Here is a 19,276-nt window from a genome sequence, read left to right as displayed (position 1 = left end):
CCAGATGGGAGATAGGGGAAAAGGGTGAGGGAGACAGTTGGGCTCATTCAAGTGTGAGCACTGGGTGCTTTCTGGAGATACTAGGTGTCCAAGTTCATTGCTCTAATTTTGCCATCCACTTTGTATTTAGTATTTTGGTCAGGAATGAGACTAGGGTGGGAAGAATTATTTCTGCTCAAACAATTTAATTAATTGCTTGTGTCTAAGAGGGAGAGGAAAAGTATAGCAGGCTTTCCCACTGGAATTGAGCCAGTGAATATCTACCTTTCCTTTCTTTTCTTTCTCTGTGTGTGTGTGTGTGTGTGTGTGTGTGTGTGTGTGCATGTGTGGGCCAGGACAGTGGCTTGAATTAAGGGTCTTAAACTCTAGCTTAGCTTTTTCTGCTTAGGGATGGTGTTCAGAAACTACCACCATCATTTCTTTAACAAAAGCATTTGGCTTTTAATAGCTATTTTTGCCAAAGAGGCCTCATTGAGACACTACTTTTCTTATTAAAAAGTTGTGAGATGGAGAATAACTTGTGTGCACGTGCACATGCTAGTCCCAGGGCTTGAACTCAGGGCTTCACTGCTGTCTTTGAGCTTTATTGCTCGAGTCTAGAGCTCTACCACTTGAGCCACAGCTCCACTTCTGGCTTTTTCGTAGCTAATTGGAGATAAGAGTCTTGTGAACTTTTCTGCTGAGTCCGGCAGTTTTTTCCTAATACCTGTTTGAAAAGGAATAACCATTCACAGAAAATAGTACATAAATATCTGTATATGCAGCTGTATGCATGCCTAATGTTGTTCTTGTTAAACCTTATGATTTAAATGATGAACCTCTAAAATTGGCCTAACAGAGATATTTCCTTTTTTAATTTGCATATATTACTTGTACAAAGTAGGGGGCAGTTTCCACTGGGACATTACCATTCATACAGACAATGAATCCTATTCCTCTCCCCTCCTCTGTAGCTTTCTCCTCCTTATTCCCTTCCTCCTTCTTCCAGTTTCAACAGGTGTCATTGTTCTACGTGCATACATGCAAACAAAGTCCTTTGACCAGGGTCATCTTCATTCACGCTCTCTGATAGCCCTCCCACTGACAGTGTGGTGCTCCTCAGAGCAGACTTCATTTTACTTCTCTGTCATTCCTTTTTCTCTTGTGCTCTAATTGTATCCAGGGATGGTGTTTCAGGTCACATACTGTGATCAGAATAGCCCTCTCTATTGCTTCCTCTTTCCATGCCCACAGGCCCCTGTTGACCCACACCCTCCATTGAGATTCTTTATGCCATCTTCACACATAGTTATGACATTTCAGGCGTATTCACCCTCCATCTTGCTTTTTTTGGATATCTCTCAAGAAAACCGAAAAGGATAACCCTAGAAACCAGGGAACAGACTTAGAAAGCTAAATCTAGATAGTTCTTTTAAACTATTCCAACTATTCAGACTCAGGTATGAATACTGAATTCAGTCATATGTATGTTTGGGGATTCATGCAGAATTTATTCGCGTCCTCTGGTCAGGTAGCCATGGATTGTCCACGTGCCATGGTGATTTTGACAGTATGGAATAAACCAGTAGATTCTATCATTAGCTTAATTAATACAAAGAAGTCAGAATAAAATTAGTGCTCTACCAACAGTTTTAGAAGAATCTGAAGAGATGAATATGAATAATTTACACATAGATGCAAACTGGGAAAAGCTGAAGAAGCTCAGAGCAGGCCTTTTCTCAGGGAACAGCTTTACACTTGGCAACTTATCATTGCTGAAGTCTTTCTTTCTCTCCTCCCAACTGTTGTACGTTAGGTGCAAGAAGAGGCTCGATGGAACATATTGCTTTAATATTGGAGGTTAGATGTGAAACATTTTGTTCAGCTGCTTCCACTCAATTATTCTAGTCTCATACTGCAATAAATATATTCTGAAACTTCACTCTGTAACTATAGAAACCCTGATCTTCACTGTGTTTCAGTTGGAAACACAAAAGAACTCTGTTAGAAAGGAGTATGCAGCTAATTATTGATCTATGAATAACTTAGGCTTCATAAACCATTAAGTTTCTATAGGTTTAGGGATTTTTTTTCTCTCTCTCTCTTTTCTGTCCTCAGAAATAAAAACTCAAAATTAACACTAGCCATATGTAAGCCAAGTCATGTTAAAACAATTAACAGAAAAGCATTTTTATTCAATAATTGTTTATTGAGGACTAGTGTGTAAACTATTGACTGATATCTAGCCTTGCCCTCAAGAAACTTTAGATGGGCAATGCCAAAACAAAATAAACTGGAGAAAATTAAGATATTAAATTAAATGCCATCTTGTGACTCAGAAGGGAAGTCCATGTCTAACTGGAAGGACTGGGGAAAATCAGGGAAATAGGTCCTTTTTTTCCTTTTTCGTTTTAAACCATGGCCTTAAAATAGATATGTAGATGCTACCAATTTTATCCTCCTGGATTTTCTCAAACCCAACTCTCTCCTCCACTCCTTACCATTGTCCATCATCTATTGCATGGATTATGCTCACAATTTCTAAGTAGGCCCTAGCTTCTTCCCGTTCCCTTCACAGATCTGTCTTCCAGCTGCACCAGGCTTATTATTTAAAATGCTCATTTGCTTGTGTCACTTCCTTGCCTTACATCCTTCAACAATGCATCAAGATTCTTCTAGAAAAGGGCTGAGTCTTTGAGGTGGCTCACTCCCCTTCAGGAAGGATCCACGGTCTTGTTCACCTCACCTCACCTCTGCAGGCTCCGGGCTTGAGCATGTCACAGCTCAGCACTGTTGATCATCTATGCAGACTTCCTCAACACATTTCCTAACTGACCAGCTCTCTCCCATCCTTCCAGCCTCACATAAACGGACATCTCCTCCAAGGAGCCTACTCTGATCACTACTGCACACTCCCATTTTATCCCTCCCAACAAGATACATATACCCTCATTGGTATCAGACTTCTTGCAGGCCAGTCACAGCCTTTCATTTACATCTCTATGCTATCAAGAGCACTTTGCAGTGATGCTTTTAAACATTTCTTTGTTCTCCAGCTCCTGACTTTGATACCTGGAAGGCACTCACTGAAGTTTTTTGTGAATGAATGAAGCAGTGTGTGAAATGATGAATCTGCAGCATGGCAGAGGACTTGAGGCTCCGAGATGGAGTGTTGGGATTATGTATGACATGGTTGCTTATTGAATGAAGTCATATGAACTACTGTTCTTGAGAAGGAAGGGGAGGAAGTGCTTGTTTCATCTCCACTTCATTTGTTGGTTTCTATGATTTCTTGAAATAGATTTTGATTGACTTAAGCACTTTAATAGCAAATGCTGTGCATTTTCTTCCTTTTCTCCTCGCTCCTTTCAATGATTGTAACTTTCAGTACATGTAACAAAAAATTCAAGGGCTATATTAGAAGCTTAAAGATAGTACACCAAAATTTTTATGCTAAAAATCAAAGAAGAAAAACAGTTTCACTTTATTTCAAGCTATAAGGATAGGTGGAAGACTTCTTTACTTAATAAGGAAATCCATTGTGAATGCCTTGTCAGATAACAGACCTTTTATTTTCCATTTTCTTTAGGGTGGAAAGAAAAGAGCGTGCCCGATTGAAGACAGTGAAGTTTAATGCGAAGCCTGGAGTGATTGATTCCAAAGGGGTAGGTACCACATAATGGAAGCAATCAGTTCTCTCAGTTGCCATGGATTCTGTGATGATGAACATTGAGACTTTTAGTAGCGAACAAATTATGGGGCCACCGCACTGTCATAAGTGGATCGCTAAAAGTAATTATGTCATTTCTGATTAAGTAAATTGATTATAAATATGGTAAATATTAGGAGTAAAGCTAGTGGCGAACAGAAACAATGTTAATGAGATGATGTAATGACAACAATGCAGAAGACAGTATGTATGGTTTAAGTGGTTTTAATTTTTATTTCAAATGAATGTTCTAAAAGGTTGGACTCATCAAAGCTATCTATTGTTACACATTATAAAGAGAGTAGTTGTGAACACATACAATGGATCACTTAAGTGAATATATGGATTGTTGTGACAGACATCAAAATTAAAATTCATTTACAATGTACATGCATTGAAATAATAGCTTTAATGAGATATAATTTATGTAACTACAACTCACTCAAACTTAGAATTGTACAAACACACCCCAATCAGTTTGAGAGCATTTTATCACTCCATAATGGAACTCTTCATCAACGGACAATTAATTCCATTCTCTGCAACCTCCCACCCCTCTCCCATCTCAATCTATTGACAACCACTCATCTAGTTGTTAACAGATTTGACATGGGTATTTAGTATTAATGGACTCATATATTCTGTTGGCTTTTATGACTGTTATCCTACTTTACATAGCATTTTCATGTTGCATTTATGTTGTCCTATTTGTAAGTACTTCATGTATTTCTAAAGGCATGTAATATCCCATGGTATGGTTATATTACATTTAATATGTCCATTCATCAGTTGGCAGAGGTTTGGGATGCTCACAATGTTTAGCCATTATGGCTAATGTTCCTGTGAATATGTGTGTCTAAGTTTTTATGTGACATCTATTTATTTATACTTCAGTAAAATTGTTGATCCCTGAAACAATATGACTATCCTCAGCATTCTAAAGAGCTGCTAGGGTTTTGGGTTTTTTTTTTCTGAAGTGGTTGCACAATTTCACATTTCAAACCAAGCAATGTATGAGCATTCTAATTTCTTTACATCCTCACTGACAGACACTTGTAACAATTTTACTTTATCCATCTTACTTGGTATCTCATTGCGGTTTTGATTTGCATTTTTCTAATGATTATTGATGTTGAACATCTTGTGCTTAGTACTGTATTCTCCTTGGGAAATGTTTACTCTGATATTTTGCCCATGCTTTGTCTTGCTTTTGATCTTTTTTAAATATACTTTTATTGTTATTAAAGTGTTATACAGAGAGGTTACCATTTCATTAATCAGGTAATAAGTAACTTTTTTGGACAATATATGTTTTTGATCTTAAGGATCAAGAATTCACTCTTTTACTATTAAGTATGAATGTTAGCTATGGCTCATACAGCTTTTTGATCTCTTAAAGAGGCAATATTAGTATCTTATTGCTGTATTAGAGAATAACTTTTTACCTCCTCTCATTCTGTTTTCTCTCATTTCTCTTTTCCTTTTATCTTGCTGCCCTAACAACTGTAGCTTGGTACATGTTGTGTTAAGGTTATAGCTGGCCTTAGCATTCTTCTCCACATAATATTACAGGTTTCAAACTAATTATGATAGCAGATAAAACTTGTTTTGACATCCCTGATGAATTTCAAAAATTTTATTTTTCTTGTCTAACTCCAAGAGCAATAGTGACTTAATGAGCCCAAGCCTGATCCTCCTACTATCTCTCTTGGACTTTGTTTAATGGTTTTACCACATGGCTACTCTCCTCTTTAAATAGGCATCCAAGTCCTATCCTAGGATTTATAATTACTTTTTTGTTGTTTTTGTGTCAGTTCAAGGGCTTAGACCCAGGGCCTGGGTGTTTTGTGCTTTTTTGCTCAAGGGTGGTATTCTACCACTTGAACCATAAGCTCCACTTCAGGCTTTTGGGTGGTTAATTGCTGGGTTGACTTCAAACTGCAATCCTCAGATCTCTACCTTCTGAGTAGCTAGGATGATTGCAAGTGTGAGCCACCAGTGCCTCGCTCTAGAATTTATATTCTAATCATTGGTAAGTAGCTTATAGTTTCTAATACATGCAATTAAAAAACACACCACACAAATTTTGGCCTTACTAAAGATACATCTAATCTGTTATTGATGTTACAATTCTTGGAAATGTCTATATTATACTTTGTGTCCTGTATAAGTCCTAACTGAATCTGGTTAGTGGTAGATATTTGACATAAACTATCTGATGAATGTCAATAACCTTATAAGTTACTGAAGGCTAGGAATGTCTCAGAGATAGAAACCAAATTGAGATGTCTACTTAGTGTTTCCAGGTACTTTACAGAAAGAATTCAGATGAGAAACAAAGTAACAAAGTAGAAGGAAGTTTAGTCAAGAATGAAAGGGATGATCTTAAAACTGTAATGAAGAAGATTATTATTTAGCCTTAAGGTAGCAAAGGGTGGGGATTTCCAAGAATGGGTTGAGATTTTTTTGGAATGCAGTTTGTTCCCCATTTGTGTCCTTGTATAAGGTTTTCAGATAGTTCATGGGTTCACTTGTATGAAGCAATATCTGTTAAGACTAGTGAGATGGAGACAGGTACTCTCATAAGCGGGGCTGAGCAGGCTGTTTCTATTTAAGCCATCACTTGACTCCTGTTGCAATACAGCTCCATGGTTGCACCTGCCTCCAATCACAGTTTTCCCTCTTTTTCCCTATGCCTATCAAGTCTCTAGCATAACAATCGGGATTGTTCTCTATTTTCTGATTTGCAAGGTGGCTTTCATCACCAGATTTACTTGGGATCGAATTGATAAAAACCAAAGTTTTCCAAATTTCTATAACAAATACATCAACAAGAAGACTCTTCTTATCCAAAAACAGAACGCAGTAAGAAGAAAGAGCATTGAAGAAAGGAGGCCTGCAGCTTTCTGAAGAGTTAGGCAAGTGGGGTTAAGAGACTCTACTCACTTTGAGCCAAGGACAAGGACTATAGAAATAGACATTGTTGTACAGAGCTCAGGGTCTGGGACCTTGGGGGTAAATTCAGGATAAACTGCACAGGCAGGTTTTTTAGAATGGAAAAGACAAGAGGGTACTTGAAATAGCGTTATTAGCTGGCATTTGCAGAGCATTTTGATGTGTCCTGAGGGCTTGGGAGTGAAAGCCGTGATTGCTGGAAGGATCACTGGAAACCTGTGGAGCCAGCTGTGATAAAAGCTGTCCTAGCAGTATGCACAGGAGCTATAGGAATTTAGACTAACGGGCACAGCCATGTCCAAAAAGCACTTTATAGAAGAACTTGGACTGTAATTATCCTATTGGTCCTTGAGTTAGCTCTATAAAACCAGACATGGATTCAAATGACATGGAGTCAGTTAGGTACCTTGTAAGGTCTCAAACCAATTGAAAAGACAAGATTACTCATCTCAGTGAGTTCACAAAGAGACACATAGGTGGGCAAAAGAATAATAGTACAACATTGCCAGAGAAGATCTCTCAAAGTATAGGGAGTGAAGAGTTTTCACTTAAAAAAAAATGGGGCCTCGGCTTCAGGAAGAATAATTTGTCTAAGATGACACCATTTCTAGGTACTCGCATCAGGTTTAAATTCAGATCAGTTTGAGATAGAACTGGTCTTTCCATTATGTCACTCCTTACTAATGAGGCCTTGGGTAAGAGAATAGAGTTGAAAGAAAAGGGGATATTGGATCAAGATCTAGATGTTTGAGTAGGAGTTTTTCGTGCATATTGGAAAGGGCAAGGTCAGGGTACTTAGGCTTGAGGGCAAAAGCACTGGTGCCCCCCTGTGGTCACACATGGAGCTGACCAGGAGGGCCAGAAGAGAAATCCAGACTTTTTTACCCACAGTCTGTGAAGGCCTTCACAAAGGCTGTGTCCACACATACCCAGATCAGTGGGCTGTTCTGTCGGCAGCCTGTGTCATTCCAGCCTCCTTAGACCCTAAGCTGCACATGGCCATCGATTAGAACCAACTGCCTGGAGACGGTCTCAAGTCCCCAAAGCTCAATGCACACAAGCCCTCCTGGGAATGACTCTACATTCCCAATGAGTCTCCATTCAAACAAGCCTCTGGTGAAAACTTCCACCTTTTTTTGTTACTTCCCTAAACAATCATTCTGTTACCTTCTTGACAGGCTTAGGTAACTGTGCAATCTTTAGAGTCAAGCAGTAATACATTGAAAAATCAGTTTTTGTGTAGCCATTCTGGTTGTCATCATTTTACTTTAAGAATTAAAGTGGCCAGGAGCCAGTGGCTCATGCCTGTAGTCATATCTACTCAGGAATCTGAGATCTGAGGATCGTGGTTCAAAGCCAGCCAAGTCCATAAGACTCATCTCCAATTAACCACCAGAAAATGGGGAGTGGTGGCTCAAAGTGGTAGAGCACTAGCCTTGAGCTAAAGACCTCAGGGACAGTGCCCACGTCCACAGTTCAAGCCCCATGACCGAGGGGGGGGAAGTTAAAGTAAAATTATAATATACTGTATTCTTACACTAATAGGAAGAGCTGTTAGCATCCTTATTTTATGTGGTAATGTGTAATGTGTTTGTCCTTTTTATGTTGTGGCATGAGCCACTGGCTCCCTGCTATATACATTTCTTAATTACTACAACAAAACTGAAAAGGAAATCATTTATTTCTCTTTTTGAGCTTAAACTGAAATTTAGGGAAGAACTCAAACTCATATCTGACTTATTCTAAAGTACACTAGACTGTCAACCTTGAGTGTTAAGAAATAGGAAGAAAGAATTCAGTTTGGCTTTGTCAGAAATTAATTTAAATACAAATTTAACTCCTGGAAAGGGAAAGCTAGCTCTTCTTCATGATGTGCACTCTCCTGATGACTGTTTCTGGTGAGCCGGTATTGCATGCTTTCTCTACTATACTGGTAAGGCTTAGCTAGCAGCTGGAGAGACAGTGTTGAGAAGTAAAGAAGAATCAAGCCTTGGTTGCTGGCCCAGAAGAGCAGGTATTCTGAAGGGAAGACAACTCCCTGTAGGAAGGAAGTCATAATACCAAACAAAAGCAGCGGAAAAATTGCTTTTAATATCAAAGGAAAAGGAAAGACTGGCTTGTAAACTGACAGAATTTGAATTGGGCTTAAAGGATTAGTAAAATTTATAGGATGTGCAAGAAGGATACAGGAAATAAAACATGGTTTACTTTCACTGCAAAGAAGAGTTTATAAACAAAGGACTCAGAACTAAGAAGTTAGACTCCAGGCAGTTTGGATGCCCCAAATTTCCCAACAACCTTGTACTTTATCCTGAAGACAATGACCAAACCAGAACAAGTCATTTTCTCTGAGCTTTCACTTGAGTGCGTGTCTGGCCTCTGCCCATGTGTCTCTGCATTGTGAGGCCCTCCTCACGTCTGTGCCCACAGCTCCTCTTCCAACATGCACTGGCAACCCAGTGCACCCTTCTTAGGGCAGAGGAAAGAGAATGCTCACCAGTGGGTCTCAGAGAGATCAACCTGGCAGCCACGGGAATAGGTTAGAGGAAAAAGAGAATGATGCTGTTAGAGAAAGCTACTACTGCTTTCTAGGTGTGACATTCATAAAATCTGAATTCAAAATGGTGCCAATAGAGAGGAGAATTGGAAACCCGTTGCTAAACACATGGGACAGGTAAACCTGTGGTCTCTAATCATAATCTCTTACCTTTCCCAATGCTTCAAGCTCCCTTTAAGAGGAAATGGTTGAAAAGAGTTGAGCAGAGGTGAAGCTCCAGTCGCAGGATGCCAGTAGTGTCCCCAAACCAAACCCAGACTGGAGGTGGCATTGGCAATCTTGATTGGGCTTCACTGATCCTGGGCATTTTCCATCTGGGCACTGATTCCTGCTATTGTCATTTACAAATGAAGAAATTGAGAATTAGTTCTCAGACACTCACCAAGAGCTGGTAGCAGTGTCTGCCACTGTGTCATTTATAAATAAAAATAAAAAGCAATTTGACAGTCCGTGTTTTGTTAGCAAGATGGGAATTACATTTGCTTCACTAGTGCAAGTAATGGTGATTGATTTTGTAACAGGTTCAAAAATGACAGTTTGAGGAGTCATTATTGCCCTACGAAAACATGCATGCCACACATGAGCACAACACACACACACACACACACACACACACACACACACACACTAAATGACCCAGTCCAAGTCTTTGTAGACATCCAGGCCAGAGGCATGGAAGGAAAGTCACAGTGCCAACTGCAGGAGATCTCCCTCCAGCAAGGGCAAGTCTTTAAATCCTGAGAAGTTTAAAAGCCAAAGAAGACTTTCCTCAGATTATTTATGATCACTTTCCTACTCCAGGCCCTCAGCCAGGTAACTGCTCTTTCTCCTGCCACTCTGAGTCTTTCCCTGCATTCAGGATAGGTTCTTTTGTTTGTTTTGTTTTGTTTCCACATGTACATTTAACCTTAAAAAGAACAGAGCAGGATGGCTGGGAATCTCAGCCTAGGCGGAGCCACTAAATCATTATGTTTACCATCCTTATGCTTACGTTATTTACTTATACTTACTATATTATTATACTCCTCTGGAACATGGTAATTATATTTGTCCAAGCCTTGAATTCCTCTGCCTACCAAGAACCACCTGAACAGCACACAGATAATTATCTGCTAAAGTAGTACCTATGACATCTCTGTTACTTCTAAATTTTAGTACTTGGGTTTGACCCCAGAGCTTCATTCTTGCTAGGCAGGTATGCTGTCTCCAACCCTGATTTAGCACTGGATATTTTTGGGGGGGTCCGGTCGTGGGGCCTGAACTCTGGGCCTGGGCACTGTCCCTCAGCTCTTCAGCTCAAGGCTAGCACTCTACCACTTGAGCCACAGCACCACTTTTGGCTTTTTTTCCCTGCTTATGTGGTGCTGAGGAATCGAACCCAGGGCCTCATGCATGCAAGGCAAGCGCTCTACCACTGAGCCACCTTCCCAGCCCAGCACTGGATATTTTTGAGATACAGTCTCATTTTTTTTTTTTGCCTGGGGTGGCTTGCACCACAATTCTATTTATGCTTATCACTGTAAGTGGATGGCAATCACATGCCACCACACCGGGCTTTTTCTGTTGATATGGGGTCTCCTGAACTATTTTGCCCTCCTGAAACCACATTTCTTACACCACCAGCATCCAACTCTTTAGCTATTTTTCATAGGGACCCACAATTCTGTTGCCATGTCTGATAAGTGTGAGGAGAGTCCTATCTTAACCTTGAAAGCCGGCAAACCCCAGTGGATGAATTAATAGATCATATTTTAAATATTCCTCATTGTGTATTTACTTGGTAAGTTACTGATGAGGAAACTGCTAGTCTATGGAAAGGCATAGAATACAAATCATGATCATAATGCATTTTATGCAAATGACTATCTCAGTAGATCTCCTTCCAAAGTTCAATAAGTACACTGTCAAAGCTACCAAGTTGATCTGCAACCTTATACACCAAATTTAGTGTTATGTATGACAGAAAAATCAGTGTACCCACATGCATGTACATAACCCACACTCATCTCTTACATTGTGTTTCAGTTTTTACAGCTCTTTGCCCATCTTCCCACTATATTTTTTTCAGATATTTTATTTTGTATATTAGCACTTGACTGTGTTAGTCAGCTTCAGCCCAGGAAGTAATAAAATAAATACATAAATAAGAAGCACCAGGGCACTGGTGGCTCATACCTGTAATCCTAATTTCCCTAGACAGTAAGATCTGAAAAATCACAGTTCAAGCCAACTCAGACAGAAAAGTTTGTGAGACTCTCATCTTCAATAAATTATAAAATATAATAAAAGGAAGTGGAGCTATGGCTCAAGTGAGTGATAGAGCACTAGCCTTCAGCAAAAGAAGCTCAGGAACAGCACCTAAGCCTTGAGTTCAAGGCTTAGCACTGACATACACACACACTACAGAAGTTATGAACTTAAAGAAAATGTTTGAAATTCAATGCTTGAGTAAGCTGAACCTTTCATTGAAGGAGCCTAGTAAATTGAAACATCCTAAATTCACCTGCTCATTGTGTTCCCTTCCCTCCTCGTGCTTGAAGTTAAGGCCTGCCCTTTAATAGATAGTTCTTGAGGCTCTCAGAGCCAGGAAATGATATGGGCAATAGAAATACGCCCTGAATATGACATGCTTCCAGCCTTCAGGAACCATCAACTATTCTGCAGAAACAAAAGTATTCATGTATAACGACTAGCATCTGGTAGGCACCAAGTGAGAGGTGAGCTCAGGATACTAATTAGATTTTAGTGTGGAATCCTTGAGCCTCACTTGGAATCCACAGGAAAGTTCTAGAAGTGATTATAGTCCAAATGAGCCTTGGAGGACCAATGAAATCTAACCAGGTATAAAAGATGGGATGAATGTCACAGTAATAACTTGTCAAACAGGAAACAGCTCCATGTCCCAAAGGGAGCCACAGGCTTACTGTACTTGAGTGGGAGCAAATAAGTACGAAGCTTCTCCCATCAGAAGATAAGGCCAGGGAAAAGTCAGGAATCAGAGGAGGAGGGGCCTTGGTCTTGAGGCTATGGATTCTTTCAGAGAATTCTAGTAGAGGTTAGGTAAGAGTTTCAGCAGAGTTCTGCCACATATGGAGTCCATTTCCAAAGCGAGATGACCTTAGAGATCAGGAGTCCATTTCAATAACACAGATAAGACATGAAGAAGGCCTGATCTCAGACCACAGCTGTGGAAAAGAGGGGGAAATATATGTACATATATGTATGCATTTATATGTGTGCATATGTATATATCTGTCTATATATATGTATATATATTGTGTGTGTATTTAGTGAGAGAAGAAAACCCAGATATCCTGTGTCACCACATCAGAATTACCAGAGATTCTTATTAAAAACAGAGATGCCAGCCTCAGTGCCAGAGGCATGGGGAATATGGTGCTCTAGAGTTGAGGGCTGGAAAAGTTCCTCAGAGGTTCTACTCAGCATGCCAACATTTGAGAGACCTAGGCACAGACAAAATGTTTAATGTCACACAAAATGATCAGCCTGTCTTAGAGTTATCATACCATATTTAAGCCTCCATTGCACAAATGTAGAAAGCAATCATTTTCAAAGAGATGAAATTCTTCTGTGTATATATGCACTCATCTTGAATGTTCCCTGGATGAAGCTAGAACGTACGGCTTCCTAAGTGTCTGTTATTCCTGAAGTTCCAAATCCCCTTGTGCACATACATAGGCAAATAGGAAGGGAAAAAGTTGCAAAAACCCTGGTCCTATATCCACCTGTAAAAGAGGTGTTTGCAAGCATGTGCTTGCTGAAGAGAGAGGAACTTACTACATGCTGGCTCTTGTGAACAGGAAGGTAGAAGAGGTAGCAGCATGAATGACTTAAGTCTTCCACCCGAGCCACACATCATTGGCTGTTTCAGCATTCTCTGTCAATAGGTTATGTAACAACCTGTGAGAAATGCCAAAGAACACATTTGATCAATGCTTACTATACTAGGAAGCCGTTTTCTTGTCATGTGTCAATTATTCTGAATACCTGTATACTGCCTTATTGTATACAGTTTTTTTTTCAGTGCTAGGAATGAAACTTACGTATCTCTCATGCTCACCAAGTGCTCCATTACTGAACGGCACTCCTAGGCTCCTCTACAGATTTTGTAGGGTTTGAATTCAGGGCCTAGGCACTGTCCCTGAGCTCTTTTGCTCAAGGCTAGTGCTCCACCACTTTGAGCCATACCTTCAGTTCCAGTTTTCTGGTGGTTAATTGGAGATAAGAGTCTCACAGACTTTGCTGCCAGAGCTGGCTTCAAAACACAATCCTCAGGTTTCAGCCATAGCTTACCTGCTCCTTACAATGACTCTGTGACTGAAGTATAAAGGCACCCATTTCATAGATGAGAAAAGACAATAAAAGCACCCAAGTTCAGAGGGCTAGTAAGTCATCAAGCAGGCCTTAAACAATGACAGGACTTTTGTGTAAACAGAATAGGATATCATTCTTATGTAGGAGTTAACACTAGATGTTAATAGTTTATTTGATCTATTCAATTAGTGATGCCAGCACTAAATTTAATATAAATGCAAGTTGTATCATTTACTCTGTGAATGGCAAGTAGAATTTCAGCAGATGAGGGCCTGAGCTTTTCTTAATTTTTCCTGTTGCTTCTTTTTTGTTGTTTTTCATCATGGGGTCAAATTTTCTGAATAATCTTTCATATTCTAAATTCATAGCAGAAGAAAAATTAAGAAAATGGAAGTGGCACTCTGGCTCAATTGGTAAAGTGCTTGCTTTGAGCTGAAGAGCTCAGGGACAGTGCCCAATTGAGCCACAGTGCCACTTCCATTTTCTTAATTCAGAAAATTTGACCCAACCCAATTTCTATGTCAAGGTTTGGTTATGAATATATTCTGATTCACTGAAATTCTTCCTTTAACCTGACCTGGTCAAAAGCTGGGAGCGAGACAATGGAGCTTTTTGTCACATAGCAGGTAAGGTCACTCTCAGGCAACTTCAACATCAAAAACAGAGATAAAGATGGAGTGACTCTCCAGCCACCCACCCAGCTTCCCCTACACAGTAATTATAGCCAGTCTCCCAGCAAGTAAAAATAGTATGTTTTGCCTCTTTCTGGCTGCTTATATATGGGTAGCAAGGTTTTTGTAGGATTTTTTTTTGGGGGGAAGGGGTTGTTTTGTTTTTTAATGATAGATCATGTAATGTCTGAAAAGAGTTTGAGCAATAGCTTCCAGTATGTTCATAACAGGGGGAAAACATAATCTTAATTGCCTTTCCTTTTCATGAGAGAGAGAGACTGATATTAGGCTAGCTTAGATTCACTTCTTAGCTTTCTGATTACATGACCTAAAGCCAGCAGCTTCTCTGAGGTTCTTGATTTTCCTCCATAAGAATAAAACCTATAGATTGCAAATTCCATGAAAGTAGTGAATGGGATGTACTATTTAGGGCTTAAAGTGGCTCGTGGTACCCAAGCATTAATTGCTTTATTTGGATAAGGCAAAAATGATGGCATGCTGGGAGAAAAGTGGGGTATGTAGAAAGTGTAAGTACACAGGTATTATCTTTAGGAGAACCTGCTCTCGATTGGAGCATCACTGTCCTTTGTTTCAATCAACAAGTTTGGAGTTTCCTCTCTGAACAAAGTATACTACTCTAGCCACTGACTAAAGCCCCACATCTGCCTCCCAGAGCTAAATTTCAGGCAGACTCATACATCATTGTAGTATAAGCAAGTGCAGCTGTAGTGATAACACAAAAGAGAGAAAGCCTTCTCTGGCTGAGAGTAATGAAGAACGAGTTCTATCACGTGGTCACATTTTAACTAAGACTGTAATGAATAAGATTTCAGTACCTACAGAAAAAGTGAATGTTCACATCCAGAAAACAGTAGAAGCAAAGGCAAGAGAGAAGTTATCTGATCATCACCAAGGATCACATTTGACCAGAGAACACACAAGGGGGCAGGGGGAAGTGGAGATGTAAATGGACCCGAGGCCCAATACTGGAGGATATTGAATAAGTTAAGGAGGTTCCTCACTGAGCCTGAGAGCTGTCGAGGTTACTGGGACAGAACAGTAAGGTACTTTGTGCATGGAGAGACTGCCTTCTGCTGCTAGAAGATACTTGGCAGTAACTGGATCAGAAAGGGACCTGAAAGAACACATCGGATTGACTCAGCTGAGAAGTCACAGATGTCACCTCTCTAGGACTGAAGAGAGGCCTCAGGTAGCAGTGGCGTTTAACAGACAATCTTAGACTGGGTATCTGTGAGCATGTTAGGTGCAAGAGAAAGAAAGGGAAAAATGCAAATCATGCAAAATAATTAAGCCCACTAATTATGGTTTCAGGGGGCATGAACTCGGCAAAGCCAAGTTTAGAAATTAAAGTTGTGAATGTGCTTTTTGACCTACTCTCCAAGCAGGTACCTCCTTTCTATCCCAGCCAACATGGCTGCCTTACTTGCTAATTGAAGTCTGCAGCATTGGATCATTGCTGTGCGCTACTGGAAATCAATATCAGTTATGCTGCATACTAAATAACCACTGAATCAAACTGAAACCAGCCTAGAGCAAATCAATGAAATCATCACCAAAATAAACTTCAACAACATTGAAATCAATTTGAGACTGGAGAGGTGACTGTAATAAATATACACCTCTAATATTTGCATTAAGAAATTCTTTGTGGATGTTGGTAGAGTACTTTGGTACATTACCCATTTATAGGTGAGGACGCAGGGTCAGAAGACAAAAATGTCCTGTCTTTAGTTACACAGCCAGTCATCTTGTTTGAAGCCACATGCAGATATGTTTACTGTACAGTAGTTTGCAAAGATGTAAAGATTTCCAAAAGCTTACAAAAAATAGTTTACAAAGGTGTCATTTTTTATCTCCTTAGGAGAAAATAAGGATGCCTAAGCCTATGCCATTGCTTTCAGCAACCATCAAGTGGTTTGGGAAAGGTTTGGATTTCCTTGGAAGTTAGCACTCTAGCTATATCTCTGGTCTATTCCTCTAAAGAAATCAACAAATCTAGTCCTGTGACCCCAGCCATACCTCTGGCCATGTCATCTGAGACTGGCTGAGTACTCGTCTGTCATGTGACACTTCGAAGAGGGGTAGAATAAATTGCTTCACTAAAATATGACATCTACTAATCCACAGGGTCTGAATATTTAGGCTTATTAAATCTAACCAAACTTAAACTTCTCCAGAAAAACTTCCATGTATAACTCACTCTGATGTTTCTGCCTCTCAATCAATCATAGCGTAGTAAGCACCTGAAACCTGTGGTCAAAAGCAAAGGCAAACTCGGCAAACACCACCACTGTTGCTTGTGGCTACCAGCTGCCAACCATAGTCAGCCCCACCGTGTTCTTCCACATGGCCTCTGATGGCAAGCCCTTGGGCTACGTTTCCTAAGCGCTGTTTGCAAACAAAAGTTCCAAAGACAGCAGAAAATGTCTATGCTCTGAGTACTGGAGAGAAAGGATTTGTTATAAGGGTTCCTGCTGTCGCCAGATTATCCCAGGTTTCATGTGCCAGGATGGTGACTTCACATGCCATATGGCACTGGTAGCAAGGCCATCTACAGAGATAAATTTGAGCATGAGAACTCCATCCTGAAGCATACAGGTCCTGGCATCTTGTCCATGGCAAACACTGGACCAAACAGTTTTTCAGCTGTACTGTCAGGACTGATGGGCCAGATGGCAAGTGTGTGGCCTTTGGGAAGGTGAAAGAGGGCATGGGAATGGCAAAACTGGCAAGAAGGTCACCATTACCAACTGTGGACAACTCTAGTACATTTGACTTGGTTTATCGTAACCACCAGACCACTCCTTCTGTAGCCCCCCTGGAGAGCATCCTTACACCCAACCTGCTTGCAATATCCTGTAATCTGTGTGCTCTCGTGGCAATACTTTGGGTTTCATATTTTCCTTACTCCCCACCAAGTCTAGCTGGATTGCAGAATTAAGTTTGTGATTATGAATAAAAATTAAACAACAACAACAAAAGCAAAGGCAAGCCAGGCACCAGTGGCTCCTGTCTATAATCGTAGCTACTCAGGAAGCTGAGATTGGAGGACCCAAGTTCAAAGCCAGAACAGGCAGAAAAATCCACAAGTCTCTTCTCTCCAATTAACCACCAAAAGCCTGAAAGTGGAAGTGTGGCTCAAATTATAGAGCACCAGCCTTGAGTGAAAAAAACTCAGGGACAGCAACCAGCCCTGAGTTCAAGCCCTGTGCCAGCACAAAATATGTAATAAAGGCATCACACAGTGGAAAGTTTATAGGACTCAGGATTTTGATGTATCCAGTTCTACACACTTGAAGTCCCTTTAGAGGAAGAAAGGTAGAACTGTTTCTAGGCAACAAAAATGAATGGTCCATAAGGGGAAGGGTGTCTCGGGAACACATCCCCTGTTAGCTGTGATGACTGCAATGCAGTTTCTATTCCTTTGCAGTTTTCTGAGAACTTTGGATGACACTTGCAAAGTGACTCTCAAGTTTATGACAGGCTCTTGTCAGTAAGTTAGATCCCTTCTCCTTAAAAAAAAAAAAAGAAGCTAAGAGTTTTTGGATATGCCCTTTTCTGTTCATGTTTTCACAACTTCACAAATATTTGTAAAGGCTTGACTCTGCTTGTTGAAACTGGTGTTTGGTGTTTTTAATGTGAATGATTGTTCCCCACACACACAAAGGGCCTGAAGAGCCACCATTGCCCCTGTAATGGGCTTGTGCTCACTTGCCATGAAGAATTAATACGTTCACAAATCTGGGGCATGAGTTCATGTGTATGATAAACCTCATTCCCAGTGAACCCCTTGGTGAGTGGAGTGGTAGAATACAAGTTCAGACTATGGCTGAAAGAATACCCAAAGCTATGATTACTACTGAGTAGGATGGTATTTTTGTTAAAGAATTCCCCTACCTGAACAGTAGTTACCCCCTACCTGAACAGTAGTTACCCCGTACTTTTAAAAGTTTGTCAAAAAAATTGACTTTGATAGATTTTTTTAATGTGACAATACCACTAACATTTGCCAAAGATTACTTATAGCTAAGTATTTTTCTAAGTACAGGATTTTGTTCATTAAATTTGTCTATCAACCCCACAAACCATAAGTAAGGACTACTTAGTAGGCTCCTTTATGTTTTATGTTTATTTTTACTAATATAATTTTTGTTATTAAGGTATTATATAGAGGAGTTACCATCCCATAATTTAGGTAATGACCCAAGTAGATTCACTTTTCCCCAGTTTCTTAGGAAGCTCTTTTATAGACTAACATAATTCTGGACAGTTCCCTTTCTCCTTGGGATTAAATAATGTGGTATTACCTAAATACCTATAAACCTAAAATTAAGTATAAATATGACTATAGCTCTAAAAGTTAAAATAAATGTATATACCAAATATTACATACAGTATTTGTATGTGATATCAAAATTCAAAATCACATAACGTGATTGGTAATATTTAAAACAAAGTCTTCTCCTATACTATCCTCTTGGCTGTGGCTTCCCTGTGAAAGTGTCTTTGGGGTTGGTCCACCCCCACTATTGTCTCTCTACAAGATACACATTGTAAACCAGCGCAGAGGTCATGGCTAGGTCTCACTCCTCCCCATTGATCCAGCCCCTGGATGGAGACTAGCATGCTGACATCACTGAAGGATTACTAAGTAGCCACAGTCATCATCCACAATGTCCTGAGCCCACCTTTATGCCTTCCTTACCTGTGTGGCATTCTGCTGTATTCTCTTGACTCTGTCAGTTCATGTCTGCTTGGAGCAGCACCTCAGTGAAGCCCCCACCCACACTGAACTTGCTATTTTAAATCCTGTGTGGGTGGAGAACCCCGAGAATAAGCTTTTATCCATTTCTCTTCCATTCTCATTCTTCTTATTTATAGTTGTATGTCACACCCTAATAAGTAGATGAACTTGCCTAAATTGGGAACGACAGGCTTTGTGACTTTTCTGTCAGCAATGAAATTCTTGGGGAGTTATTACCCAAGTACTTTAAGTCACTGATGAACTGATTAAAAAGATGACTTCTGAACTCTCTAGATGATTTCTGT

General features: G+C 40.1%; 1 protein-coding gene across 7 annotated transcripts in view; it reads left to right on the top strand.

The window, feature by feature from the left end:
- The window catches only part of Dlg2 (discs, large homolog 2 (Drosophila)), a 1,447,312-nt gene that overhangs the window by 1,375,475 nt on the left and 52,561 nt on the right, over positions 1–19,276 (top strand). For all 7 annotated transcript variants that reach the window (XM_013013991.1, XM_013013986.1, XM_013013988.1 and 4 more), the window contains one exon: positions 3,569–3,644. In XM_013013991.1, coding sequence (XP_012869445.1) covers positions 3,569–3,644 — 76 coding nt within the window. The remainder of the gene's footprint in view (positions 1–3,568; positions 3,645–19,276) is intronic.

Source organism: Dipodomys ordii, unplaced genomic scaffold (assembly GCF_000151885.1).
Source record: "Dipodomys ordii isolate 6190 unplaced genomic scaffold, Dord_2.0 Scaffold22, whole genome shotgun sequence".
Classification (NCBI taxonomy): domain Eukaryota; kingdom Metazoa; phylum Chordata; class Mammalia; order Rodentia; family Heteromyidae; genus Dipodomys; species Dipodomys ordii.
Note: the sequence above shows the minus strand (reverse complement) of the source record. Positions and strands in the feature narration are given on the sequence as shown.